Source organism: Bison bison, unplaced genomic scaffold (genome assembly GCF_000754665.1).
Source record: "Bison bison bison isolate TAMUID 2011002044 unplaced genomic scaffold, Bison_UMD1.0 scf7180017864365, whole genome shotgun sequence".
Classification (NCBI taxonomy): Eukaryota; Metazoa; Chordata; class Mammalia; order Artiodactyla; family Bovidae; genus Bison; species Bison bison.
In genome coordinates this window covers 815,267-842,836 of record NW_011494937.1, presented here as the reverse complement: position 1 = coordinate 842,836, position 27,570 = coordinate 815,267, and the positions used below count along the sequence as shown (strand labels likewise).

The following is a 27,570-nucleotide window of genomic DNA, read 5'->3' as shown; positions in this document are numbered from 1 at the left end:
CTTCCCTGATCACCTCTCTACTTTAGCCCCCATCCCATCCCTTAACCCTATTTTATCTTATGGTAAAATAATACTTTATTACTACTGGAAATAAAATGAAAAAACAAACTGTATCGCTTATTTCTGTATTTCTTTACAGGTGTATCGTCTTTCCTGTCTCAACTGATGGTTCCATGTAGAAAGGAGCTTCTCCATCTTTTTCACCCAGGGCTTGGTGCTCTGTGGGAACTCAAATGCAGGGGCTGTTGTCATTGTTACTTCTATGCATGAATTCAAACTGGGGGGAAATACAAGTGTGTGTGTGTGTGTGTGTGTGTGTGTGTGTGTGTGTGTGTGGTCTGGGGTGTTTCCCTCCAGATGGATTTGCATGTTCTTGACTATTAAAGAAAAAGAAAAAAGGAACTGAGAAAAGCCCCAGACACCTGATCTGGGGACACAAGGAGCAGAAGCTGTCAGGCTTTGCCTGCTCCGTCAGGCTCCTGGCGCTAGCTGCAGCCATGTGCGCCCTGTATACTAACGCCGGGTGCCGGGACCTGCCGGGTAGGGCCCTGGCCAGGCGTGGAGTGGGGGCCGGGGGTGGTCAGGACACAGGTTGCAGTGTCCCCACCTTGGGGCTGGAGACCAGGGTGTGAGGGACAGAGGAGAGGGTGGGCTGGGCTCTCACGTGCCTTTCCTCTAGAAGGGTCCAGGGAAGAAGATGATGACGATGACTATGAGAACATGACGCCACCCTACAAGGACCTTCCTCCCAAGCCAGGTAAGAGGACCTCTCTGAAGCCGGCTGAAGAGATGTGCAGCCTGAGGGATGAAGCACGGGGAGCAGACTCTCCAGGGGAAGTTAGCTGGGCATAGCAGACACACACAGTCAGCCTGTTCACGCTGGGCACCGCAATGGTGGGAGCGTCCATGCCTCCATCTTGAGGGTCTCTCAGTCTGACAGGGGAGGCAGTTCTGTGCACAGGGGTCTCCCTGGTGGCTCAGATGGTAAAGAATCTGCCTGCAGTGGGGGAGACCTGGGTTCTATGCCTGGGCGAGGAAGATCCCCTGAAGAAGGGAATGGCAACCCTCTCCAGTATTCTTGCCTGGAGAATTCCATGGACAGAGGAGCCTGGTGGGCTACAGTCCATGGGGTCGCTGAGAGTCAGACACGACTGAGCAACTAACACACACACACTCAGTTCTGTGTACAGTCTTTGGTGAGCAAGTCAGAGAGGGGAGGGAGTAGGAAATTGGGGAAATCCTGAGGGTAACTGAGGGCTCTGCCTGCATTAGTGGGAGGATTGGGGGTCAGACGAGGGTCATTGGAGTGAGACTTGAGGAGTGAATAGGAGTTTGTTAAGGAAAGAAGCTCCCAAAAGAACTGGTGGATGCAAAGCCCTGAGACATGAGTGCCAGGGTTTTAGAAGCTGTGCAGGGACCAGTATTTTTCCAATCTCTTTGCATTCACACCCAGGACCCAAATTAGACTTGAGTGATCCACGCCCGGCTGGGGATTCAACAAGAGTCTGATAAGTGTATATAAAAGTGGAGGCTTTAGGCCCTGGCAGTGTGGTGGTGAGGACTTGGTGCTTTGGCCTGGGTTCAATTCCTGGTTGGGAAACTAAGATCCTGAAAGCTACGCGTACGTGTGCTCAGTCGCTTAGTCGTGTCTGACTCTGTGTGACCCCACAGACTGTAGCCTGCCAGGCTCCTCTGTCCATGTATTTTCCCAGGCAAGAATACTGAGGAGGGTTGCCATTTCCTTCTCTAAGGTATCTTCTCAACTCAGGGATTGAACCTGCATCTCCTGCATTGGCAGATGAATTCTTTACCGATGAGCCACCAGGGAAGCCCTGAAGGCTACGTGGTGCAGTCAAAAAAAAAAATAAAAATAAATGAAGTGGAGGCTTTGAGGTTTCCCTGAAGCAACTCCCACCAGGGCCCCTGAATGTTCTTGGATGGGGTGGGGGTCGGCTGGCATTCCAGGTGGATCCACGTCCCCCACTTATGAGTCCAGAGGGCAGTCAGCCTGGGAGGTCCCAGAGCACCATGGGCTCAGTAGGAGTTGGGAGGTGCCCTGGGCTTGGCTCTTTACTGTCCGTCTTCAACTCCAGCCTGGTCCCAAGATGATCTCCAAGCCCAACTCCATGCCCCCCAACCCATACCTGTCTTTTTTTTAATTAAAAAATGCATTTATTTGTTTTGGCTGTGCCATGTGGCATAGGGGGGTCTTAGTTCCCTGACCAGGGATTGAACCCTCACCCCCTGCAGTGGAAGTGCAGAATCACAGTCAATGGACTGCCAGGGAAGTCCCCCATCCTTGTCTTCAGGGTCACCTCTTCCCCAGATTTAGACCCCATCATCTCCAAAATCAGGCCTGGCTCCGTCCCATCTCTATGTCCAGATCCAAAGCTGTCACCAGGCCCCACACAACTACAAACCAGCTTCAGCTTCTCCCCTACCCAAATGCAGCTACAACTGCATTCTTCCCCTCAACCACATCCTGAATCATCATCACCCTACTCCCATGAGCTTTCTTTCAGCCCCATCCTCATTTCAATCCAAACCCTCATCTCAATCCTAACCTTTTTTTTTTAAAATTAATTTATTTGGCCAAGTTGGGTCTTAGTTGAGGCATGCGGGTCTCTTCCTTGTGGTGCTCAGGCTCTAGAGTCTGTGGGCTTAGCTGCCCCATGTGGGATCTCAGTTCCCTGACCAGGGATCTAACCTGTATCCCCTGCATTGGGAGGCAGATTCTCAACCACTGGACCTCCAGGGAAGTCCCCTAACCTTAAAAAAAAAAATTATTTATCTATTTGGCTGCAGTAGGTCTTAGTTGCAGCACATGGGATCTTTAGTTCCGGCATGTGACAGTTAGCTGTGGCATGCAGGATCTAGTTCCCGGACCAGGGATTGAACCTTGGCCCCCTGCATTGGCAGCATGGAGTCTTAGCTGTTGGACCACCAAGGAAGACCCCCAACCTTAACCTTACTCTATTCCCATATTCAACCTCACCTGTGTCTTTAACTTAGAGTAATCAACTGTCCCAGTTTATCCAGGGATGAAAGATTTCCTGGAATCTGGGACTTCCAGCTTTAAAATTAGGAACATCCTAGTAATTCAGAATGGCTGGTCATTGTATCTTTTTCTTTTTTTTTGGCTCCACCAGGTGTTAATTGTGGCACAGGGGATCTTTCTTTAGTTTCATCAAGCCAAATCTTTGTGGGTTCCCCTGGTGCCTCAGACAGTAAAGAATTCGCCTTCAATGTAGGAGACTCGAGTTCAATCCCTTGGTCAGGAAGATCCCCTGCGGAAGGGGATGGCTACCCACTCCAGTATTCTTGCCTGGAGAATTCCATGGACAGAAGAGCCTGGTGGGCTACAGTCCATGGGGTCTCAAGAGTCAGACATGACTGATCAACTAACACTTTCACCTTTTTCTTTCTTTTATGGGATCTAGTTTCCTGACCAGGAATTGAACCCAGGCCCCCTGCATTGGGAGGACCACAAAGGAAGTCCCTGGTCACTGCATCTTAACCCTGTCCCCATCCCTAAGTCCAGAGCCATTCTCATGCACAACCCCATCCCTAACCCTCCACTGCAATCTCACTCCTGTTTGCATCACTGACTTCCACCCCATTCCCATCCTTGGACCAGCCCTGACTCTGAGCTTCTCTTCTCCAGGTTGGATGGCTCCACCAAGACCTCCCAGGGCAGGTGAGCTGGGGCTGGGGGTATCAGAGACCCAGTGCTGGCTTGGTCCTGCTCTGAGCCTGAGCAACCGTTCCTCCCTCCTCAGGAAAGAAATCGGAGAGACCCCCACTTCCCTGTAAGCTCCCGAAGAACACAGGTGAGGATCCAGGGCCGGGAGCATCCTGTTCCCTTGGCTGAGGTCCTGATATGCCTGACTGCTGTCTTTCTGATCCCTTCCAGGCCTGAACGTCACCCCTGTCACCAGCTTGACTCCTCATCTGGGTAAGCCATAGGAATACCCATTACGATGTCCTAGAGGGGCACTTGGAAGTCCTTACTCCAGCCCCCAATTCTGACCAGAGAACAGATCAGAGGGCTTGGGGGGGAGGCTGTTGATCTTGGAAGACAAAGTCTTTCAGCTGGGGTCTTCTTTGCTGCCCAGGCTTTTCTCTAGTTGTGGCGAGCGGGCGCTACTCTGTAGTTGAGATGGGTGGGCTTCCCTTGTTGCCCTGGAGCATGGGCTCCAGGGTGCGTGGGCTTCAGGAACTGGCACACTCGGACTCAATAGTTGTGGCTCCTGGGCTCTAGAGATGGGCTCAGTAGTTGTGGTGCACGGGCTTAGCTGTTCCGAGGCATGTGGGATCTTCCCAGACCAGGGATAGAACCGATGTCCCCTGCGTTGGCAGCCGGATTCTCAACCACTGTGCCACCAGGGAAGTCCCCTCCATTCCCCAATTCTAACCAAAGAGCAAATCAGAGGGCTTGGGGGAGGTTGTTAATCTTGGAAGACAAAGTCTTTCAGTAACTTCTGAATAAACGTCTCTTGCCTTTCTCCTAGGCACTGATCTGATGCATCCTGCATCCCAGCCGCCCGTAGCCAGTAAGTTCTTTGGGTGTGCCTCTGTCTCCCCTCCCACGGTGGCCAGTGTGTGTGAGCTCTGGAGTTAGACCCTGGGAGAGAAACATTTCCTCTCTGAAGCTCCGCCTTTTTAAGTCTAGACCAGACCCATAGGGACCCAGGATGGCTACCAGTTACTCCTCGAGCCCTACCTCCTGTTTGCATGTAAGTTAGGGGATGCAAGTGTCCATAGTTTGGGCCCCTGCAGAGCAACTTGGGTGGGGGGCTGCTGGAGCATAAAAGACGATACATCCTAAATGTTAAAGAGAAGAGCTGGGTACTATTTATAATAGCCAGGACATGGAAGCAACCTAAATGTCCATCAACAGATGAATGGATAATGCAGGTGTGGTACATATATATCCTGGAATATTACTTAGCCATAAAAAGGAATGAAACTGGGTCATCTGTAGTGATGTGGGTGGAGCTAGGGTCTGTCATACAGAGTGAAGTAAATCAGAAAGAGAAGGACAAATACTGCATATTAACACATATACATGGAATCTAGAAAAATGGTACAGATATATGCAGGGCAGGAATAAAGACGCAGGCGTAGAAGATGGACACGTGGACACAGTGGAGGAAGGAGAGGGTGGGATGAATTGAGCGATAGCACTGCCGTGTATACACTACCCTGTGTAAATAGACAGCTAGTGGGAAGCTGCTGTATAGCACTGGGATCTCGGCCCGGTGCTCTGTGATGACCTAGAGGGGTGGGGATGGGGGGTGGGGGGTGCTCAAGAGAAGGGAGATGTATATACTGTACATATACTGATCTGTGTGTATAGCCGATTCACTTCACTGTACAGCAGAAAACTAACACAACATTGTAAAGCAGTTATACCCCAATTTAAAAAAAGGATGAAAAAGAGAACTGGGTCCAGGTTATGCACAACCTCTCTAAGCCTTCAGTTTACTGGGAGCAATTAAAGCTCTGTCATAAGGGTGAGGATTCAAGAAGATAGTAAGGGTGTGACAGAATGCTGGGCCCATAGACTGTATTCCACAAACGTTCCGGGCTTCTTCAGGGTTTGCTGTGTTTGACATTCTCTTGCTGACCCCACCTGATGATATAGCCACAACCCTAATCTTTTGCCCCCTTCCACCCCATCCCCACTCTTGGAGAAAAGTTCAAGGGTCCTTTCCTCACTGAAGTATCAGCGTCAGTGTCCCTGTCCCCGTCTCCACCCCACAGCAACTCCAGTGCCCTGGATCAGTCAGAAGTTCGGAGGTCTTAGGTGTTACCAGGAGAGACTGATGGTGTGCCTGTGTCTGCTGGTGGTGGTGTCACTGCTCATGGGCTGCACCGGTCTGGTTGTGACCCTGATCAAGTGTGAGTAAGGCGAGAAAGGGGCTTGCAGAGAAACGGGAAAGGGGTATGGGAGGACCTGGGGGCCACAGTCCATGGGGTCGCAAAAGAGTCGGACATGATTTAGTGACTAAACAAGAACAACAACAACAAACGGGAGGATATGTAGTCCAACTTGGGCTCAAGCTGGACTCCTTCTCATAGACCAGGAGGTGGTGGAAGAGCTGAGGATGTTGACCTTTCAGCAGATGGCATGGCGAGCGAATGGTGAGTGGTGTCAATCATCCCTTCAAGCCACGTTGAGCACCAACATGACTGTCAAATCCAGCTTCATCACCAACCCCAACCCCATGTTTGCCAGGCACTGTGCTAGGTCCCAGGGTGGGGGATGGGTACATAGGGGGGTGAACACAACGGACAGAGTCCCTGTCCCTGTGGAGTGTGTGTGTGTGCGTGTACATGCGTGTATCTAGACCTCCACTGGTTTCCAATATGGTGGCCAGGAGTCACTGTGGTTGTCAAGTGCTGGAAATGTGGTCATTTTTCTGGGGGGTGGTTGCAAAGAAACTTGGATTTTATTTCCTCCCAGCGTTGTCACTTATAGTCCCAGCAAATCTACAAGGAAGGAATTCAGAACAGCTCAGCATGGTACATCCACTCTTTGTGGGGTGAGCTGGGGTCACTGGGTAGCTGGGCTGGGCTGGAAGGTCCCAGAAAGCTTAACTCATGTGGCTGGTGCCTGGGTGCGCCTCTACCCACATGTGTAACTTGAGCTTCCTCATAGCATGGTGGTGTTAGGGCTCAGCTTCAGAAATTACACAGCCACAGGTCCACTGCACTCTGTTGGTCAGAATTAGTCACAGGACCAGCCTAGATTCAGAAGGAGGGTAGGTAATCCTGTCACTCCTTGGGGGAAGGGCAAAGAATTTGCAGCCGTCTTTAACTTCCCATAGCGAGGGCAGCCTTTCCACACCTCCAGTTGAGGCTCAGACCCTGTTACGGTCTCGCCTTGCCTCTTGAATTTCTGTTTCATGACATTTATCATAAGTCAGTTATGTGATGAACTGTCTGCTTCATCAGGAACCTTATGGCCAATGAGGGCAGGGAATGCAGTGAATCCGTTAGACTCAGGAAATACGGAATTAACTAGGTAAGGAGTTGAGAATCTCAGGCATATGCAGAGGTCCTGTAGTAGGAGGCAACATTTAAGTACAGGGAGGAGGATGGGTAGTTGAGAGAGAATGGTTGCTTAGCTGAGGGTTGTGGTTGTGGGGTTGAAGAGAAGTAGGTAGAGTAGAAAGGTTTAGGAGGTAAAATTGACTGACCCTGGGGATGGGTGAGTGGGAATGGTGGTGGGTGCGAGGAAAGAGTGTCAAGGATAACATATATGTTATCTATCTGTCTACTATTATCTATCTGTCAATCACCTATCTATTATCTATTTATCAATTGTCTATCATCTACTTGTCTAGTTTTCTATCGTCAATTATCTATTTCTTCATCAATCATCTATCTATTGATGATGAAGAAATAGATAATTGATGATAGAAAACTAGATAGGTAGATGATAGACAACTGATAAATAGATAATAGATAGGTGATTGACAGATAGATTATTGGAGAAGGAAATGGCACCCCACTCCAGTGTTCCTGCCTGGAGAATCCCAGGGACGGGGAAGCCTGGTGGGCTGCCGTCTATTGGGTCGCACAGAGTCGGACACGACTGAAGCGACTTAGCAGCAGCAGCATCTATCTATTACCTATCTATCAATCATCTATAGATCATCTATCTACCTACCTATTGAGTTATCTATCTAATATTTCTATTTTGTCTAATTGAAGCGTCATCTGTTGATGGCCCTGGGGAGTATTGGCGGAGGGCCAATTTGTTGAGAGTAGTGGGAACACAGTAGTTGTAGAAGAGGCCTTCACTATGATTGGTGATGTCTGAAAATTGCTCCATTCCACACTCCCTCACCCCACACTTCAGACCAAGCCACTCTTACACTCAGAAACCATCAGCTTCTCACTGCCCAGAGTCCAATGCAAAACTTTTGGCTTGGCATTCAAGGACCCAGATGCCAGACCTCGTTGCACTTGGAGCTCAAGCTCCTGTGAGATTCTCCTTGACTTTTACTGTACGAGCCTTTCTCAACATGCTTGCCTCTGGATCTTTGCTTCCAAGGTGGCAAGGTGACCCCTGACTATTGAGCCTCCTCACTAATACAGAACCACCATTTCCCTTTAAAACCCATCTGCTCCAGGAAGTCCACCATCTCTACTCTCCCTCAAGCCTCAGGAATTAATCTCTCCTCTGAGTAACTCTAGGACTCCTCTTGGGCACTGACCATGTTGTTTTTGAGTTTCACCCACTAGAACATGGGTGTGGTGGGGAGCACAACTCTTGCCTCTGTCTGGTGTGTCTGCAGTCAGTGATTGGTAGGTGGGTAGATGGGGGTTTGGGTCTCTAACCGTTCAGCCCGTTCCTGCTAACAGTGACTGGCATGATGGGGTTAGCTGGCCTGAAGAAGGACATTGAGCGCATAAGAGCTGACACCAACCAGTCCCTGCTAGAACTTCGGGGCTTATTAGGTAAGTGGGACTTGGGGAACTTCCCTGAGTTGGGGGGGCGGAGCATGGTGGAGCTGGTACAGAGCACAAATCCTTGGGAGTGATTCTCAGTGCAATCTATGTGAATGGTTCCTTCCCAACCCCCGCTAGAGTTGAGCAGTGCCCAGCCTGAACACCTGTACATGGCATACCATGTACATTACTCTGGTTCTGGGGCCACTCTGACAGAATCCTATCCTGTCCCCAGACTGTACCAGGGTCACCTGTCCTGAAGGCTGGCTCCCTTTTCAGGGTAAGTGTTACTACTTCTCTCCAAGCACCAAGTCATGGGATGAAGCCCGGAAGTTCTGCCAGGAGAATTACTCTCACTTGGTCATCATCAGTAACTCTGATGAACAGGTGAGCTGTCCCCTCCACACCCTTGAGAACCAGCAGGGCCAGCCTGCCTCTCTCCTAGGATTTACACATCCTTCCCTGGCCTGAATGTAAAGAAACTGGGATTGCTTTTGAATCACTAGAACTTTTAGTATTGAGGTTACTGCTTGAGTTCAAATCCCGATTGTGTTGACTTATCCAATCTGAGCCTCAGTTTCCTGTCTTACATGGAGGTATAATAATGGCTATCTCTTTGGTAGCACTTTCTATTCTCTAGGCTGTATTCCAGATATTTTACACGCATTAACATAATTCTAACAACAGACCTATAAATTAGGTGAGGGTCAGGAGAGGCTATGTTACGTTAAAATGACAGCCAGTCCCTATAGCTCAATGGTGGAAGTGTATGAGGCAAAATTTCTACCTACATGCACTCACAAAGAAAGTCAGATGGGCACTGTTATGTTTTAAAGTTATAGAAAGAGACAGTTTCATCTGTGTGTATGTACGAGGAGAATTGAAATAAGTGTAGATAACTTTAATGACTTAATACTACCAAAGCTGTGCATATCATTACCTATCAGCACTTCACAAAGAACAAAGCTGAGGCTTGTTTCACTCAAGCAGCTTGCTTGTTACAACTAGTAAATGTCAGAGCTGGGGTTGGAGCCCAGGAAGCTAGTTTTGTTCTTGACCATAAAACTCACAGCACTATTTGATTATTAGTGTTTGCCAGGTTTATTTTCCCCTATCCTTTTAATTTCAACCTATGTCATTATTTTAAGATTTCTTGTTGACAGCATATAGTGGGGTCTTACTTTTTTTTTAATTCAATCTTTGAATCTCTGGCTTTTAATTGGTATTCTAAGATCATTTACAGATATTAAAAAATTTGTTAATTAGAAGATAATTGCCTTACAATGTTGTGTTGGTTCTGTAGGGATTGAACCCAGGTCTCCCGCATTGCAGGCGTATTCTTTACCGACTGAGCTATCAGGGCAGCCCAGATCAGTCATAACTATATGAATATATCCTTCCCTCTTGGGCCTCGCTCTCCCTTCCCATCCTACCCCTCTCGGTTGTCACAGAGCTCTAGGTTGGGCTCCCTGTGTTACACAGCAACTTCTCACTGTCTTACGTGCGATAGTGTATATATGTCAATGCTACCTTCTCTGTTTGTCCTACCCTCTGCTCCCCAGCTGTGTCCACAGTCCATTCTCTACATTTATGTCTCCATTCCTTCCTTGCAAATACGTTCATCAGTACCATTTTTCTAGAGTCCATATATATGCATTAATATATGATATTTGTTTTTCTCTTTCTGACTTACTTCACTCTTTGTTCATCCACCTCACTGCAACTGACTCAAATTCATTCTTTTTATGGCTGAGTAATATTCTATTGTACATATGTACCACATCGTCTTTATCCATTTATCTACAATATTGATGCGAGTGTAAACTGATACAACCACTATGGAGAATAGTATGGCAATTCCCAGGTGGCTCAGTGGGAATTTTAAATTAAAATTTAAATTAAATTTAAATTAATTTAATTTAAATTAAATTTAAATTAAAAAAAAAAATCCGCCTGCCAATGCAGGAGGCATAGGAGACGCAGGTTTGATCCATGGGTTGGGAAGATCCCCTGGAGTAGGAAACGGCAACCTGTTCCAATATTCTTGCCTGGGAAATCCCATGGGCAGAGGAGCCTGGCAGTCTATAGTCCATGGGGTTGCAAAGAGTTGGACATGCCTGAGCATTCACACACGTGGCAATTCCTTAAAAAACTAGGACTAAAACTACCATATGGGAACTTCTACCCACTCCAGTATTCTTGGGCTTCCCAGGTGGCTCAGCTGGTAAAGAATCTGACTGCAAAGAGGGAGACCTGGGTTTGATCTCTGGGTTGGGAAGATCCCCTGGAGAAGGGAAAGGCTACCACTCCAGTATTCTGGCCTGGAGAATTCCACGGACTGTATAGTCCATGGGGTCGCAAAGAGTCAGACATGACTGAGTGACTTTCACTTTCCTGGTGGTACCTCCATGCTATCAATGCAACGGGCCTGGGTTCAAGCCCTGGTTTGGGAACTGAATCCTACATGCTGCAACTGGAGATTCCCACATGCCACAACTGTGATCTGGCACAGCCAAATAAATAAATAAAAATATTAAATATTAAAAAAAGAGAAAAAAAGGAAAAACTGCCATCAGTCAGTTCAGTTCAGTCGCTCAGTCGTGTCCGACTCTTTGCGACCCCATGAATCGCAGCATGCCAGGCCTACCTGTCCATCACCAACTCCTGGAGTTCACTCAGACTCACGTCCATGGAGTCACTGATGCCATCCAGCCATCTCATCCTCTGTCATCCCCTTCTCCTCCTAACCCCAATCCCTCCCAGTATCAGAGTCTTTTCCAATGAGTCAACTCTTCGCATGAGGTGGCCAAAGTACTGGAGCTTCAGCTTTAGCATCATTCCTTCCAAAGAAATCCCAGGGCTGATCTCCTTCAGAATGGACTGGTTGGATTTCCTTGCAGTAAAAGGGACACTCAAGAGTCTTATCCAACACCACATTTCAAAAGCATCAATTCTTCGGCACTCAGCCTTCTTCACAGTCCAACTCTCTATGACCCAGCAAAAGATCATTTACATTTAATGTAATTATTGATTTGGTTGGATTTAGGCTACCATCTTATTTTTTCCCTCTGTATCTTCTCTGTTTTAAAAAAATCCTTCTGTTTCATAGCATCATTTGTATTGAATAAATACAGGGGTGTTTTTTGGAGATTAGATTAGATGATGTAAATGGGGCAGGTGTAAGTCATATTCCAACTAAACAACAACTAAACTCAGGTAGTTAAGAAATATAACTTTGCTTTAAATAACTCATTTCCTTCCTCTTTGAGCTCCTATTATACCAAGGTGGTGGAGATTTCATCTCAATCAGTTGGGATTATCTGTTTTTCTTCTGAGTAGGGATGGCTTATATGGGGTCAAGGTGGAGGGGAGTGCATATCTGGTCCTCAACATCTTTGTTCCAAGCTGGTATCCACTGGGACATCCACTGGGTGAATGATCCTGGACAAATTACTTAACTGCTCTGTGCCTCAATTTTCCCATCTGTAAAATGGGGTTAACAATCCTTGCTTCAGTGGGTTACCATGAAGATCAAATGAGATGACCTGTACAAAGTGTGTAGCTCATTTTTTAGTCATTAAGTCATGTCCGACTCTTTTGTGACCCCATGGATTGTAGCCCACCAGGTTCCTTTGTCTACGGGATTTTCCAGGCAAGAATACTGGAGAGAGTTGCCATTTCCTTTTCCAGGGTATCTTCTTGACTTAGGGATTGAATCTGTGTTTCCTGCATTTGCAGGTGGATTCTTTACTGCTGAGCCGCCTGGGGAGCCTGTGTAGGTCACTTATTAACTTGTTATTTCAATCAACATTTCTTGAACACCTCCTATGTGCTAGTTGTCATTGTTATCTTGTCACTAAGTCACATCCGACTCTTTGTGACCTCATGGACTGCAGCACGCCAGGCTCCTCTGTCCTCCACTACCTCCCGGAGTTTACTCAAACTCATGTGCATTGAGTCAGTGATGCCATCCAACCATCTCATCTCCTGCTGCCTGCTTCTCCCCTTGCCCTCAATCCTTCCCAGCATCAGGGTCTTTTTCAAAGAGCTAGCTCTTCACATCAGGTGGCCAAAGTATTGGAGTTTCAGCTTCAGGGCACTATGATGACTTGATGGGCTGAGCAGCACTTTGCTCTTTCTGATTTCCTGATACTTCTCTGGGGTTTTACCCAAGAAACAAGGTCCAGAGTCCCTCTACTTTTTAGAGTTTTCATATCCATCTGGGGTTTTGGCCATCACTTCGGGCTCTACCAGAGAATGAAATGCAGAGCCCTCTTCCTGGCACCCACCATGCCTACATCTCCATAGCTTCTTTCCCATTGCCATCTTTTGTCTTTACCTTTTAGGAAATCTTGGTCTTGAATAAGATTGAGTGAGTGAGATATGATTTGCATGGAGTAAAATGCACAGATCTTAAGTGTCCATTCACTGAGTTTTGGCATATGTAGGCATCTGTGTAACTGTCAACCCAGCCAAGATTTAGAATGTTTCCACAGCCCAGGGAGTTCTCTCATGCCATCTTCCAGTCACCCCCGCCTATCCCAGGAAACGACACATCTGGTTTCCTTACCATAGATCAGTTTGCCTGGAGAGGAGTTGCTTTATTTTTCAACTTTTATTTATTTATTTTTGGCTATGTTGGTTCTCTTCAAAAAATTTATGGATTTATTTCAAACTTTTAATTTTTTATTTTGTATTGGGGTATAACCGATTAGCAATGGCATGATAATTTCAGGTGCAAGGAACAGTGAGAGGACTCAGCCATACGTATACATGTGTCCATTCTCCCCCAAGCCGCTCTTCCATCCAGGCTGGCACATGACATCGAGTAGAGTTCCCTGTGCTATACAGTAGGTCCTTGTTGATTATCCACTTTAAATATAGCAGGGTATACATCACCTTCCGAAACTCCTGAACTGTCACTTCCCTTTGGCAGCCATAAGTTCCTTTTCTAAGTCTGTGAGTCTCTAGTTTTGTAAGTTCATTTGTATCATTTCTTTACGGATTCCATGTATGAGATGTCATACGATCTTGCTCCTTTTCTGTCTGACTTCACTCAGTATGACACTCTCTAGGTCCATTCACGTTCCTGCAAATGGCAGCATGTGGGGTTTCTCTGGTTTCAGCGAGCAGGGGCCACTCTTCGTTGTGACGTTTGGGCTTCTCATCGCGAGAGCGTCTAGTTGTGGAGCACGGGCTCTGTGTGCGCGGGGGCTTCTCATCGCGGGAGCTTCTCTTGTTGTGGAGCACGGGCTCTGTGTGCGCGGGTTTCTGTAGTTGCAGTATGCAGGCTCAGTAGTTGTGGCACATGGACTTTAGCTGCTCTGCGGCAGGTGGGGGTCTTCCTGGACCGGGGATCGAACTATGTCCCTTATGTTGGCAGGCGGGTTCTTACCCACTGTACCATCAGGGAACTCCAGGAGTTGCTTTAAATCATGATGTTTTCTTCTCGTCTTTGATCCAAGTCGTCCTTTCTTCCCAAAGGCCTGGGCTTATGAAATACAAAAGCTGGGAATCTCCTATTTCTCCCCTCCTCCACGTTCTTTTTCTGAAGCAATGAATTCCTTTTCTGCCTGGATGTCGCTTAGGACTGCAGGGGTTGGGAGTGTGAAAGTACCAGGAAATCCAAGATATCAGTTATTATTATTAGAATTGTTCCTTAAATATATGTTAAATGTTAAGATGTTGCAGTACTGTATGGAATACAGAAAAATAGTAGTGACAAACCTATTTGCAGGGCAAGAATAGAGATGCAGACATAGAGAACGGACTTGCGGTCACAGGGTGGGGAGGAGAGGGTGCAATGAACTGAGAACGTAGCATTGACATATGTACACCCCCGTGTGTAAAACAGCTAGCTAGTGGGAAGCTGCTGTACAGCACAGGGAGCCCAGGGGGCTCAGCTCACTGCTCTGTGAAGGGTGGGATGGAGGTGGTGGGAGGGAGGCTCAAGAGGGAAGGGATATATGTATACATATAGCTGATTCACTGTTGTACAGGAGAAACTAACACAACGTTGAAAATCCACTATACTCCCATGAAATAAGATGTCACAGGACTTGCAGCATGTCAGACACTGTTTTGAATTCTTTATGCATATTAATCCATTCAATCCTCTCAATAACTCTATAAGGAGGTAGCTACTATTATCCCATTTTACCGAGGCGGAAACTGAGGCACAGAGTGGCTCATAGGTTTTTCGAGAAAGCAGCATGACTATTCCCACTGCAGGTGCTCAAGTGGGAGGAAGGTTTTGATCTTGTTCTGTATGCCATGGGGATTTGGGATGGGTACTGGGGTGGCATTCACAAGCCCTGCATATATGTGAGACAAGCAGGGTATACGTAGAAGAACTGACAGCTGAATGATATTTGTACTTGCAGGACTTTGTGGCCAAGGCTCACGGATCTCCACGGGTGTACTGGCTGGGGCTGAATGACAGAAATGTCGAAGGGGACTGGAGGTGGCTGGATGGGTCACCTGTCACACTGAGGCAAGTATCCAGGGCTTATTGGGTCTCTCCTCCTTGTAGGTCTTTGTGAAGTCTAAACCAGCAGATTCTTTAGAATCCCAGGTTGAATAAAAAGGAACGAAATTGGGTCATTTGTAGAGATGTGGATGGACCTAGAGATTGTCATACAGAGTGAAGTAAATCAGAAAGAGAAAAACAAATTCATATGTTAACGCATTTATGTGGAATCTGAAAAACTTAATATAGATGATCTTATTTTACAGAGCAGAAATAGAGACACAAATGTAGAGAACAAATGTACAGATACCAAGGGGGAAAGGGGTCGTGGGATGAACTGGGAGATTGGGATTGATATTATGTATAACATCGATAACTAAAGAGAACCTACTTCATAGTACAGGGAACTCAGTGCTCTGTGGTGACCTCATGGGAAAGAAATCCAAAAAAGTGGGGATATATGTATATGTATAGCTGATTTATTTTGCTGTACAGTAGAAATTAACACATTGTAAAGTAACTACACTCAATAAAAATTGTGGTACATATACACAGTGGAATATTACTCAGCCATAAGAAAGGACACATCTGAGCCAGTCCTAATGAGGTGGATGAACCTAGAGTCTGTTATACCTAGTGAAGTAAGTCAGAAAGAGAAAACCAAATTTCATGTATCAATGCATATATATGGAATCTAGAGAGATGGAACTGATGAACCTATCTGCAGGGCGGCAATGGAGATGCAGACATAGGGAACAGACTTGAGGAGGCAGTGGGGGATGGAGAGGGTGGGATGAACTGAGAGAGCAGCGTAGAAACATATACATTACCATATGTAAGATAGCTAGCCAGTGGGAATTTGCTCTGTGACTCAGGGAACTCAGACCTGGTGCCCTGTGACAACCTAGAGGAGTGGGATGGGGCGGGAGGTGGGAGGGAGGTTCAAGAGGGAGGGGACATATGTATGCTTGTGGCTTATTCATGCTGATATATGGCAGAGACCAACACAATATTGTAAAGCAATTATCCTCCAATTAAAAATAAATTTAAAAATTAAAACAGTAAACAAAAGCAATCACACACACACACACACACACACAAATCTCAGGCACAGCTGGACAAGGGAAGCACAAGGGTGCTTTTTTTCTGATAGGGTTTCTGGTGCCTGAACATTTTTTTCCTCCTTAAAACATCTCAGCCTTTTAGCACAACTGCTCAAACATATCGAGTCCCCAGACCAATGGTTGAGGGGAAAAAAAGAGAGAAAAGATGCCATGGCTATAGGACAAGAGGAAGAGGAAGATTATTTTTTTTAAAGATGCATGCTTTTTAATTTTATTTTAAAGATCTTTCATTTATTTATTTTTGGCTATGCCACATGGCATTTGGAGTCTTAGTTCCCTGGCCAAGGACCAAACCCGTGCTCCCTGCAGTGGAAGCTCAGAGTCTTGACCACTGGAGAAGTCCCAAGAGGAAGATTTTTGATTTGCCAAAAGAATGAGCAGGATCTCATTTGTGGAAGCATTCTTTATATTAACTGATTTATTTAATTTTCTTAGTAATTCTATAAGGAAAGTACTGTTATCCTCTCCATTTAAAGACACGGAAACAGAGGCATAGACAGGTTACGTGATCGTCCCAAGGTCAGACACCTGGCAGGTGGTAGTGCCACGCACCCGGGCTTCAGAGTCCATGCTGTCAGCCATCATGCTTTATCTTCTTAAGGAGAATATGTATTTGTACTTAATTTTATTTATTAAAATAATTTAATTGATTAACAAATTAATTTTTGGCTGTGCTGGGTCTTTGTTGCTGCCTGCGGGATTTCTCTAGTTGTGGCAAGTGGGGGCTATTCTCTAGTTGCAGTCCGCCTGCTTCTTATTGTGCTGGCTTCTTTCGTTTCGGAGCACAGGCTCTGGGGGTGAGGGCTTCAGTAGTTGTGGCTCCTGGGCTCTAGAACACAGGCTCAGTAGGCGTGGTGCACGGGCTTAGCTGCTCCCCAACATATGGGATCTTTCTAGACCAGGGACCGAACCCATGTGTCCTTCACTGGCAAGCAGATTCTTTACCACTGAGCCACCAGGGAAAATTTGTATTTATTTATACTGTATGTATTAAATTTGTATTTATTTAAAATATAAATACAGCCATGTCTGTATTTGTATTTTAAGTAAATATTAACAAATTGTCCCCCATATGATTATACCAATTTATTCTCTCACCAGCTTGACTTACATTTTTTTTTTCCCCACACGCTCATCAAACTTTTGGAATTTTGTTGTTTTAATCATAGGTGAAAAATGGAATACTAATGCAGTATTTTTTAAAATTAATTTTTATTGGAGTATAGTTGATTTACAATGTTGTGTTAGTTTCTGCTGTACAGCAAGTGAATCAGTTATACATTTATGTATATTAACTCTTTTTAAGATTCTTTTCCCATATTGGTCATTACAGGGTACTGAGAGGCCAATGTAGTATTAATTTGCATTTCTGTTATGCTTGAGGTTGAGTGTCTTTTCATATGTTTGATAGCCATACGTATTAACTTTTCTGTGAATTATCTATTCATATCTTTTGTGTATTTTAAATAAATATTTATTTATTGGTCTTTGTTGAGTCTTAGTTGTGGCACATGGGATCTTTCCTTGCAGCACATGGAAAGATTTTTGTGTGTTTTTTATATTGGAGTTTTGGTCTTTTTCTTATTGATTTCGGGGAACTCTTTATATATTAGAGATATTAGTGTTTTGTCTGCGGGTTTTATTTTTTTATTGAAGATTCCTGGAGGGGGGTAGAATTCTGTAAATAGAGATGGCATGGGATGGTGTGTCACTGAAGGTCCTCAGCTCAGATCCCTTTTGGGGGCTGGTGCAGGCACCCCCCAGCAGGGGGCATTGGCTGCTAAAGGCTCACAGTTACACTTTCTCCAGAGAGGTGACCTCAGCTGAATGGAAGCCTGTTCAGCTAGAAGTTACTCCACTCCCACTGAAGTCATGCCACAGACAATGACAGGCTAAGAGCTGCCTGGACCCCTTGTTTCAAGTTGGAAAAACTCTGTTGTGCTATTTAAATTCCAGAGCTCCCTGTGGGTTCAGGCGGAGTCTAGACCAGGCTAAACCCATACCCTTGCTCACTTCTATCCCCTGCCTCATCCTTCTTCTTTCCATCCCCCTCTCCTGAGAACACCCTTTAATAAATCCCATGCACCTGAATTGCCAAATTTGGCTCTGTGGACACAGTGGTGGTTGAGGGGAAGGGGAGGGTGGAACAAATTGTGAGATAAAAGCAGAACAAAACAAACCAAACAAATGACATGTATACACTGGCACGTGTAAAACAGATAGCTAGTGGGAACTTGCTATAAAGCACAGGAAGCTCTGCTGTGTGCCCTCTGATGACCTGAACGAGTGGGACGGGGGATAGGGTGGGAGGAAGGTCCAAGAGGGAGGGGATATATGTGTACATATAACTGATTGACTTCACTGTACAGCAGAAACAACACAGCACTGTAAAGCAATCATACTCCAATTAAAAAAAAAAAAAGGGAACATGACCTAAAACACTACATTACTTGGAAGGTTGAGAGGCACGTGGTTTAACAAAAATGTTTTTTGGAAGAGAACAGAAACTGACCAGATGCAGGAAACTGATTCAGGAACCTGGAGAATTCCTGGTGAACAGGGAGATGGGGCTGAGTTAGCACAGACAAGCTGCTGGGGTTACGGGGACAACACAGCATTTTCATGTAATTCTGAAAGGCTGAAGGAATGATTCGGTGGAAGAAAGAGCCCTGAGCCATTAAGGCTTTTCTTGTTCTTTTTTCTGATATATTTTTTTAAATTAATAGACTTTATGTTTCCTTTTATCGTTATTTTTAAGTTGAAGTATAGTTGATAAACAGTATTATATGTCACAGGTGTACAACATAGTGATTTGCAATTATTAAAGTTATACTCCATTTAAAGTTATAAAATCTTGGATATATTCCCTATGTTGTACAATATATCCTTAAAGCTATTTTTAAATTTTATTATTTTAAAAATTGTTTACTTTTAAAAAGTAATTTTTATTTAATTTTAAAGATTTTTTTTTTTTTGGTGTGGATCATTTTTGAAGTCTTTATTGAACTTGTTACAATATTGCTTCTGATTTGTGTTTTGGCCACTGAGGCATGTGGTGTCTTAGCTTCCTGACCAGGGATCGAACCCACACTCCCTGAATTGGAAGGTGAAGTCTTAACCACTGGACTGCCAGGGAAGTCCCCAATAACTTTTATTTTATATTGGAGTATAGTTGCTTTACATTTGCTTTCCAGGTGTATCACAAAGTGGTTCAGTTATACGTATAAGTATACCTATTCTTTTTTAAATTCTTTTCTCATTTAGATTATTACAGAATATTGAGGAGAGGTCCCTGTGCTACCAACAAGGACCTTGTACCTTATTTTATACTTAATACTTTCCACCACTTTCTCGCCTAATCCTATATTGCCCCTCTCTCCTTTCCTCTCCCCACTGGTAACCGCTAGTTTGTGCTCTACAGCTGTGAGTCTGCCTCTTTGTTGCTGTAGTCACTATTTTGTTGTATTTTTCAGATTCCACATTAAGTGATATCGTATAGTCTTTGTCTTTCTCTGACTTACTTCACTTAGCATAATATCCTCCAAGTCCACCTGTGTGGTTGCAAATGGCAAAGTTTCATTCTTTTTATGGCTGAGTAGTGCGTTATTTTTTAGAAAAATTGAGCAGAAGGTGCAGAGCGCTGTTTCCCACATCCCTTTTCTCCTGCACACATTTTCCCCCCATTATTAACATCTTGCATTAGCATAGTTTTGTTACAATTGATGAACCAATATAGACACATTATTATGAACCTAAGTCCATAGGTCAGATTAAGGTTCACACTTAGTGCTGTAAAATGCTATGCTTGCTTAGTAGTGTCCGACTCTTTGGAACCCTCTGGACTGTAGCCCACCAGTCTCCTCTGTCCATGGCATTTTTCAGGCAAGAATACTGGAGTGGGTTGCCCATACCCCTCCAAGGAATTTTCCTGACTCAGGGATCGAACCCATGTCTCCTGCAGCTCCTGCACTGCCGGTGGATTCTTTACCTGCTGAGCCATCGGACCTTCCCAAAATTCTATGGGTTTTGACAAACTCATGATGTCATGTATCTACCATCACAGTATTATATAGAACTGTAGTTTCACTGCCTTGAAAAATCCGCTGTGCTCCATTTATTCACCTCACCCTATATCCACTTTCTCCTTTATCCAGCTTTTGGGACCCACAGGAACCCAACAACCTCTATAATAATGAGAACTGCGCCAGCATGAACAAAGGTGGCACCTGGAATGACCTCTCCTGTGACAAAACTACGTATTGGATTTGTGAGCGGAAATGTTCCTGTTGAACTCCAGAGTTGAGGCTGGGTGGAGGTCCATCCGTACCCCATGCCCCTCGGCTCTTGGAGGTGAGAACCTCCTGCCCTTCTGATGCGAACAGTGGGAACTGACAGCGCCCAAGGTGGAACCAGCAGCCTGGACGCAGCAAGGTCTCTGGGGTGCAAGTCAGATCATTTCTGGGGGGAGGACTTGGGGGCGTGTTCAGTCGCATTGTGTTAGTCTGTTCAGGCTGCTGTTACAAAATATTGTACACTGGAGGGCTTATACATAACAGATATTTTTTTTTCTCAAAGTTTTGGAAGCTGACAAGCCCAGGATCAAGGCTCAGGGAGATACAGTGTTTAGTGATGACCTGCTTCCTGGCTCATGGATGTCATCTTCTCACTGTGTCCTCACATGCTGGGAGGGGTGAGAACTCTCTGGGGTCCATTTTTATTTTTTAAAGACTTTTTACTTTGTATTGGGGTATAGCCGATTAACAATGCTGTGATAGTTTCAGGTGAACAGCGAAGGGACTCAGCCATACATACACTTGTATCCATTCTCCCCCAAACTCCCCTCCCATCCAGGCTGCCACATAACATTGAGCAGAGTTCCCTGTGCTCTACAGTAGGTCCTTGTTGGTTATCCATTTTAAATAGAGCAGAGTGTACACATCCATCCCAAATTCCCTAACTCTCCCTCCCCTGCATCCTTCTCCCGGGCAGCCTTAAGGTCGTTCTCTAAGTCTGTGAGTCTCTTCCTGTTCTGTAAGTTCATTTGCATCATTTCTTATTAGATTCTGCATACAAGGGCTGTCATAATCATATTGAGGTCCCTTTTTTAAAGACACTAATCCCTTTCATGAAGGCTCTACCCACCCCAAGACCTAATCACCCCTAAGGCCCTACCTCTTAATAGCATCACATTGGGGTTTGGGATTTAACATGGAAGTTTTTTTTTGGGGGGGGGGCGGGGTTGATGGGACACAACTCAGTCCAGAGTAGATGAGCAGGAGCGACACCAGGTCTTAGTAATGGTCTCTCAGTTCTGGGGTCTGGAGGGAACTCACTGGGTCCCTGATCATGGCTCTTAGGAAACCGTATGGACTTCAGGAGCTCCAGGTCTGACATTATTTGAGCTGGGACTGAAAGCACTATGGCTCCTTTGGACCATGATCATAATGTGATGGGACTCGGACCCTTTGCTGTCTACCTGATGTGAACCAACTTCTGGGAAGCTGTGCCATGCTCAATGCTCAGTCGTGTCTGACTCTGCAGAATCCCCTGTCCATGGGATTCTCCAGGCAAGAGTACTGGACTGGTTTACCATTTCCCTCTAGGAAGCATAAGGGCAATAATTCCTGACATGCAGCTGTTTCCATGTCCTGAGTGAGGTTTGCCCAACCTAGTTGGTGGAATCAGACCTCTGCCAAGACTTGAGCTGTGGAACTTCTAGAAAGGCAGACCAGCTGAAAGTCAAAATTCCTCACCCAGGCCAGGCCATGACTTTGTGAGATCCTCAGGACAATAATGGAGACATCTTCCTACCCTCTTGTGCCTTTAGGTGGTTTGTGAAGCTCTTTGATGAAGTAATTCATTTTACTATGGATGGATCTTCTTGGACTATTATCTCTTTAAAAAAATTATTTATTTTTAATTGAAGGATAATTGCTTTATAATATTGTATTGGTTTCTGCCATATATCAACATGAATCAGCCATAGGCATATATATTTCCCCTCCTTCATGGCCCTCCCTCCCACCTCCTACCTCATCCCACCCCTCTGTTGTCACAGAGCACCAGCATCATACAGCAAATTTCCGCTGACATATTTTACATATGGGAATATATATGTTTCCATGCTACTGTCTCCAATAGCTCTTGCAATGTTTTTGTTTAGTTGCTAAGTCATCTCTGACTCTTTGTGACCCTATGGATTGTAGGCCGCCAGGCTCCTCTGTCCGTGGGATTTCCCAGGCAAGAATACTGGAGTGGGTTGCCATTTCCTTCTCCAGGGAATCTTCCCTATCCAGGGATTGAACCCAAATCTTCTGCATTGGCAGGTGGACTCTTTCCCACTGAGTCACCAGGGAAGCCCTCTTGCAGTGTTAGATCTTTTCAAACTATCAGTTCATTGTGAGGTCCTTGCCTACTGTGTCAGTTTGCTGGGACTGTCATAATAAAGTGTCATAAACTGACTTAAACAACAGAAATGTATTTTTATTTTTAAAAATCTTTGGCTGCACTGGGTCTTCGTTGCTGAACGTGGGCATCTCTCTTGTTGCAATGTACCAGCTCTAGAGTGTGCAGGCTCTGTAGCTGCAGTCAGACTTAGTAGCCCAGAGGCACGTGGGATCTTAGTTCCCTGACCAGGGACTGAACCCGAGTCTCCTGCATTGGAAGGTGGATTCTTAACCACTGGACCACCAGGGAAGTTCCACAGTTGTGGAGGCTGGAAGTCTGAGATCAAGGTGTTGGCATGGTTGATTTCTGGTGAGCCCTCTCTCCATGGCTGGTCTGTGGCTGTCTTTTATGTCTTCAGGAGGTCTTCCCTTTATAAATTCTGTGTCATAATCTCTTCTTCCTTTAAGGACCCCAGTCATACTGGATTAGAACACACCCTGATGACTTCTTTTAATTTAATTATCTCTTTGAACACTATCTCCAATGTCTTAACATTCTGAGATGTCGGGGGTTGGGACTTTAACAAGTGAATTCGGCGTGACCCAATTCAGCCTGTGACACCCATTAAAATTCCAGAGGTGCCCCTCCTAGTCACTGTGGCAATCAGCCCCCCTCCCCCAGAGAGCTGGTACTACCCCTAGCTGAGCACAGCTCAATACATCAATCTCTTCAGATAGTCCCTGTATCGGGGTGGGTATAAACCAATCAATGTATTGATCAACAAGTGCCCTGAGTTAGCACAATCATTCCTGTTATGACTCAGAGCAAGTGATTAAGGCAAGCAGATTCTGAGCAGGGGAAGTAGCGGGTAGGGGACTGGCATTCACTTCACTTCCTATTCCCTGTGTACTTGTCTCCTCCCATTTCCACACCTGCCCCTAGCTCATCAGTATCAAAATTAATGCTCTACACGGCCCTTAGAGTTGGACCATTAAAAAGGCTGAGCGCCAAAGAATTGATACTTTCGAACTCTGATGCTGGAGAAGACTCTTGAGAGTCCCTTGGACTGCAAGGAGATCAAACCAGTCAATTCTAAAGGAAATCAACCCTGAATATTCATTGGAAGGACTGTTGCTGAAGCTGAAGCTCCAATACGTTGGCCACCTGATTCGAAAAGTGACTTATTGGAAAAGACCCCGATGTAGGGAAAGACTGAAGACAAAAGGAAAAGAGGGCGGGAGAGGATGAGATGGTTAGATAGCATCACCAACTCAGTGGACATGAACTTGAACTCCAGGAGACAGTGGAGGACAGGGAAGGCTGGCGTGCTGTAGTCCATGGGGTTGTAAAGAGTCGGACACACCTTAGCGACTGAACAACAACAGCCCAGAGACTTCAGAGTGGGTGGGCATCCTGTTCTAAGCTCTCCACCCAGGGGACCATTGGCCCAAGCAACTGTTTACCTGGGGTCAGGGAAAGTTCGCCCATCTCAGAAGAGGAAGGTCCAGTTTCTTCCAAAACGTGTGTTGAGAAATGGGGAAACAAGGGGGCTGTGGTCACTTTTCTGAGTCACACTGTTGGGGAGTGGTTCACAGTGGAACTATCTCCCTTCTGCATCTCTCACCATTGTCCAATTTCAGGTAGTGAGGACAACATGAAGGAGGTCTTCTTTAACACTTTGGGTCCAGGGGACCAAAGGTTGGGCATTCTTGGTGGTTAAAAAAAAGCCACAATTAAAATAAAATTATTTATTTTAAAATTGAAGGATAATTGCTTTACAGAATTTTGTTGTTTTCTGCCAAACATCAACATGAATAAGCCATAGGTTTTAATTGGAGGCAAATTGCTTCATAGTATTGTGTTGGTTTCTGCCACACAAAAATGCAAACCAGCCATAAAAAAGCAAACCAGCCATAAAAAAGCCATGATTTATCAAGCATATATTGTGCACTAGATAGATGGAGTAGCTTTCATTTAATCTTCATGATGGTTCTTTGAGTTTGGAATAATCACCAGCCCTATTTTATAGCTGGAAAAACTGAGGCTCAGAGGGGGCTCATGGCTTGTCAATCGTCATTTAGTGGATAAGGAGCAGAGCTGGGATTTGGATTCTGCATTTCTTGTTGTTGTTCAGTCACTCAGTCATGTCCGACTCTTTACAACCCCATATACTGCAGCATGCCAGGCTTTCTGTCCTTCAACTATCTCCCAGAGTTTGATCAAATTCATGTTCATTGAGTCTGTGATGCCATCTAACCGTCTCTTCCTCTGTTATCCCCTTCTCCTCCCGCCTTCAATCTTTCCCAGCATCAGGGTCTTTTCCAGTGAGTCAGATCTTCGAATCAGGTGGCCAAAGTATTGGAGCTTCAGCTTCAGCGTCAGTCCTTCCAATGAATATCCAGGGTTGATTTCTTTTAGGATTGACTGGTTTGATCTCCGTGTAGTCAAAGAGACTCTCATGAGTCTTCTCTAGCACCACAGTTCGAAAGCATCAATTTTTCAGTGCTTAGCTTTCTTTATGGTCCAACTCTCATATCCATACATGACTACTGGAAAAACTATAGCTTTGACTAGACGGACCTTTGTTGGCAAAGCAATGTGCCTTGCATGGTTGATTTTTTTCTATATCACTTTCTGCCTTTCAAAGGGCTATCTACAAACCTGAATTATCCTTGAAAACTCTAACCTTGTAGCTCTTGCCTCAGACTGCAGTTCTAGGAAAGGAACAATGTGATGTGGTAGAACAGACATCCTGGATTGGGGTAGGAGAAAAGGAACTGGGCTCTGGCTCTGTTGATGGTCCTCTGTGGCCCTCCTGGGGCTGTTATAATAATGCGGGTGAGGGGTGATGGGGACCCGGGAGCTAATGGCAAAGGCAGGAAGAACTCTACATCTGCTAGTGGGATTGCTGATGAACTGTATGCTCGGTGTGAGAGAAAGAGCAGGGTGAAGAATGACTCCAAGGTTTTCCGCTCAAATCATAGAAAAGAAGGAGTTATTGTTACTAGAGATGGGGAAGAAAAAATGCTCATGCAAACAACACATTTACATTTAGGTGGTTTGTGAACTTCTGCCAGATTCTAAGAACCTCTCTTGGGTCAAGGGTAGAATCTTAAAAAAATTTTTTTTTATTTAGATATTTATTTATGTGGCTGTGCTGGATCTTTGTTGCTGTGAGGGCTCTTCTCTAGTTGCAGAGAGCAGGGGTTACTCTCTAACTGTCGTGTGCTTTTCTCGTGGTGGTTTTTCTTGTTGTGGAGCATGGACTTTAGGGGGCTCAGGCTTCAGTAGTTGTGGCACATGGGCTCAGCAGTTTCAGCTCCCTGGATCTAGAGCACAGGCTGAGCTGCTCCAGGGCTTGTGGGACCTTCGGGGACCAGGGATGGAGCCTACATCTCCTGCATCAGTGGGGGGATTCTCTACCACTGAGACACCAGGGAAACCCCAAGGATACAATCCTGTGTGTAGCAGATGTGGTCACATCCAACTTACATCCTTGGTCCTCACATTTTCAGTGACTTCCGATGGCCAGCAGCTGCCACTGGAGTCCTCCTTATTTGGCAGATGGCAGGTGAGAAGTGTTGGGGGAAAATGCTTCCTGGAACAACCCTCAACCAAAACGTTGAACTTGGTGTACACATGTCCCAGCTCCCTCACCTCTCAGGTGAGATGACTCTGAGATCCTTGTCCCAGTTATTGCCCAGCGGTCCCTGCTGGGATTAAGCCCCCGCCTTGTACCTGCTGTCTTTTTCCCCCTGATCCACTTCTTTGCACCCCTGCTGGTATTTCCCAGGATCACCTCCAAAATAAATTACTTGCACTCGAATCCTCGTCTCAGAGTTTTCTCTTGGGAGAGCCCAAACTAAGACACCATGGGAAAGGAGAAAGATGAGTTTGCAACATGTTTCTGGTTTTCCTGGAACTGAGTGCTTCGTGGGATGCAGGACTTTCTGTGCCAGAGGTGGCGAAGTCCTGGGCAAGCTGGGATAGGTTGACCACCGTCGTGTTCGGGAAGCCAAGAGAAGAGAGTGCTTCCAGAAGGAAAGAGGGGACTTCCCTGGTGGTCCAGTGGTCAGGAATCTGCCTGCCAATGCAGGGGACATGGGTTTGATCCCTGGTCTGGGAAGTAGGATCCCACAAGCTGTGGGGCAACTAAATTGGTGTGTCACAACTACTGAGCCCAAGCTCTACAGCTCAAGAGGCACAATTAATTACTGAAGCCTGTGCACCTAGAGCCTGTGACCTGTACCAAGGGAAGCCACTGAAATGAGAAGCTCATGTACCGCAACGAGAGAGTAGCCCACACTCGTTGCAACTAGAGAAAGCCTGTGGGCAGCAACAACGATCCGGCACAGCCACAAACAAAAGCAAAAACAAAAAACAACAAAAAAAGAAAGGGGATAATACATATATAGATAAAACATCATATTGTACATCTTAAATATATACAAATTTTATTTGTTAATTAAATCTCAATAAAGCTGGAAAAAACCCCTAAAATATTTGGTTGTCAAAAAAGAAAGTAGAAATGAGGGTGAACAGAGTGAGATGTGACCAAAAGGTCAAGTTAGAAAAATTGAGAAGCAGTCAGTGGACTTGGTACTGAAGGAGCATTCGGGACACTGAGCCATTCTTGGATGTATTGGGGACAGAAATCCGACTACAGTGGGCTGAGCAGTGAGGGGGTAGGAGGAAGTGGGGACAGCAGTGTGTAAACAGTTTTTCTACAATTTTGGCTATGAAGAGAACTAGAATGTTATTGTAGCAGAGAGAACTTCTGGGGTAGAAGAGACCTGAACATGGGTGCTCCATACTCTTCCAGCCCTTACCCCCACTTATTCCCGTAGCAGATCTCCTGGGTCTTCAAGGCTGATTTTTTCCCTTCATGGTTTTCATCTTTTGGAATTGTGCTCTGTTTTTTTTTTTTGAAATGCTTCTTCCACATGGTCTTTTAACTCATTAATTTGTCTCTTAACAGTGATCATCTTCTTTGATTCATCCAGTAAAATGACTCTTTTTTTTTTTTTATTTTGCTCGAGCAGCAATGTAGATTCCACAACCAGAATCTTTAATTACCAGTGGTGTAAGGTGCTGGAAAGATGCATTGGTCCTGGGGCTCCGGGCAGG

General features: G+C 45.5%; 1 protein-coding gene across 1 annotated transcript; it reads left to right on the top strand.

The window, feature by feature from the left end:
• The first annotated feature begins 423 nt into the window (after nt 1-423).
• On the top strand, nt 424-20,820 carry CLEC17A (C-type lectin domain family 17, member A). The gene is made up of 12 exons (XM_010855425.1): nt 424-540; nt 680-757; nt 3,665-3,697; nt 3,780-3,830; nt 3,914-3,955; nt 4,512-4,553; nt 5,767-5,904; nt 6,085-6,147; nt 8,377-8,472; nt 8,699-8,850; nt 14,847-14,956; nt 20,211-20,820. Exons 1-12 carry the CDS (start codon nt 498-500, stop codon nt 20,344-20,346), a joined length of 984 nt encoding a protein of 327 aa, XP_010853727.1. The 5' UTR covers nt 424-497; the 3' UTR covers nt 20,347-20,820.
• Nucleotides 20,821-27,570: the final 6,750 nt, after the last annotated feature.

Coding starts and splice junctions, on each gene's coding strand:
- CLEC17A (XM_010855425.1), top strand. CDS start 498: ATGTGCGCCCTGTATACTAACGCCGGGTGCCGGGACCTGCCGG. Junction 4,554..5,766: donor ATCCCAGCCGCCCGTAGCCA/GTAAGTTCTTTG, acceptor TCCACCCCACAG/CAACTCCAGTGCCCTGGATC. Junction 8,473..8,698: donor AGAACTTCGGGGCTTATTAG/GTAAGTGGGACT, acceptor TCCTGTCCCCAG/ACTGTACCAGGGTCACCTGT.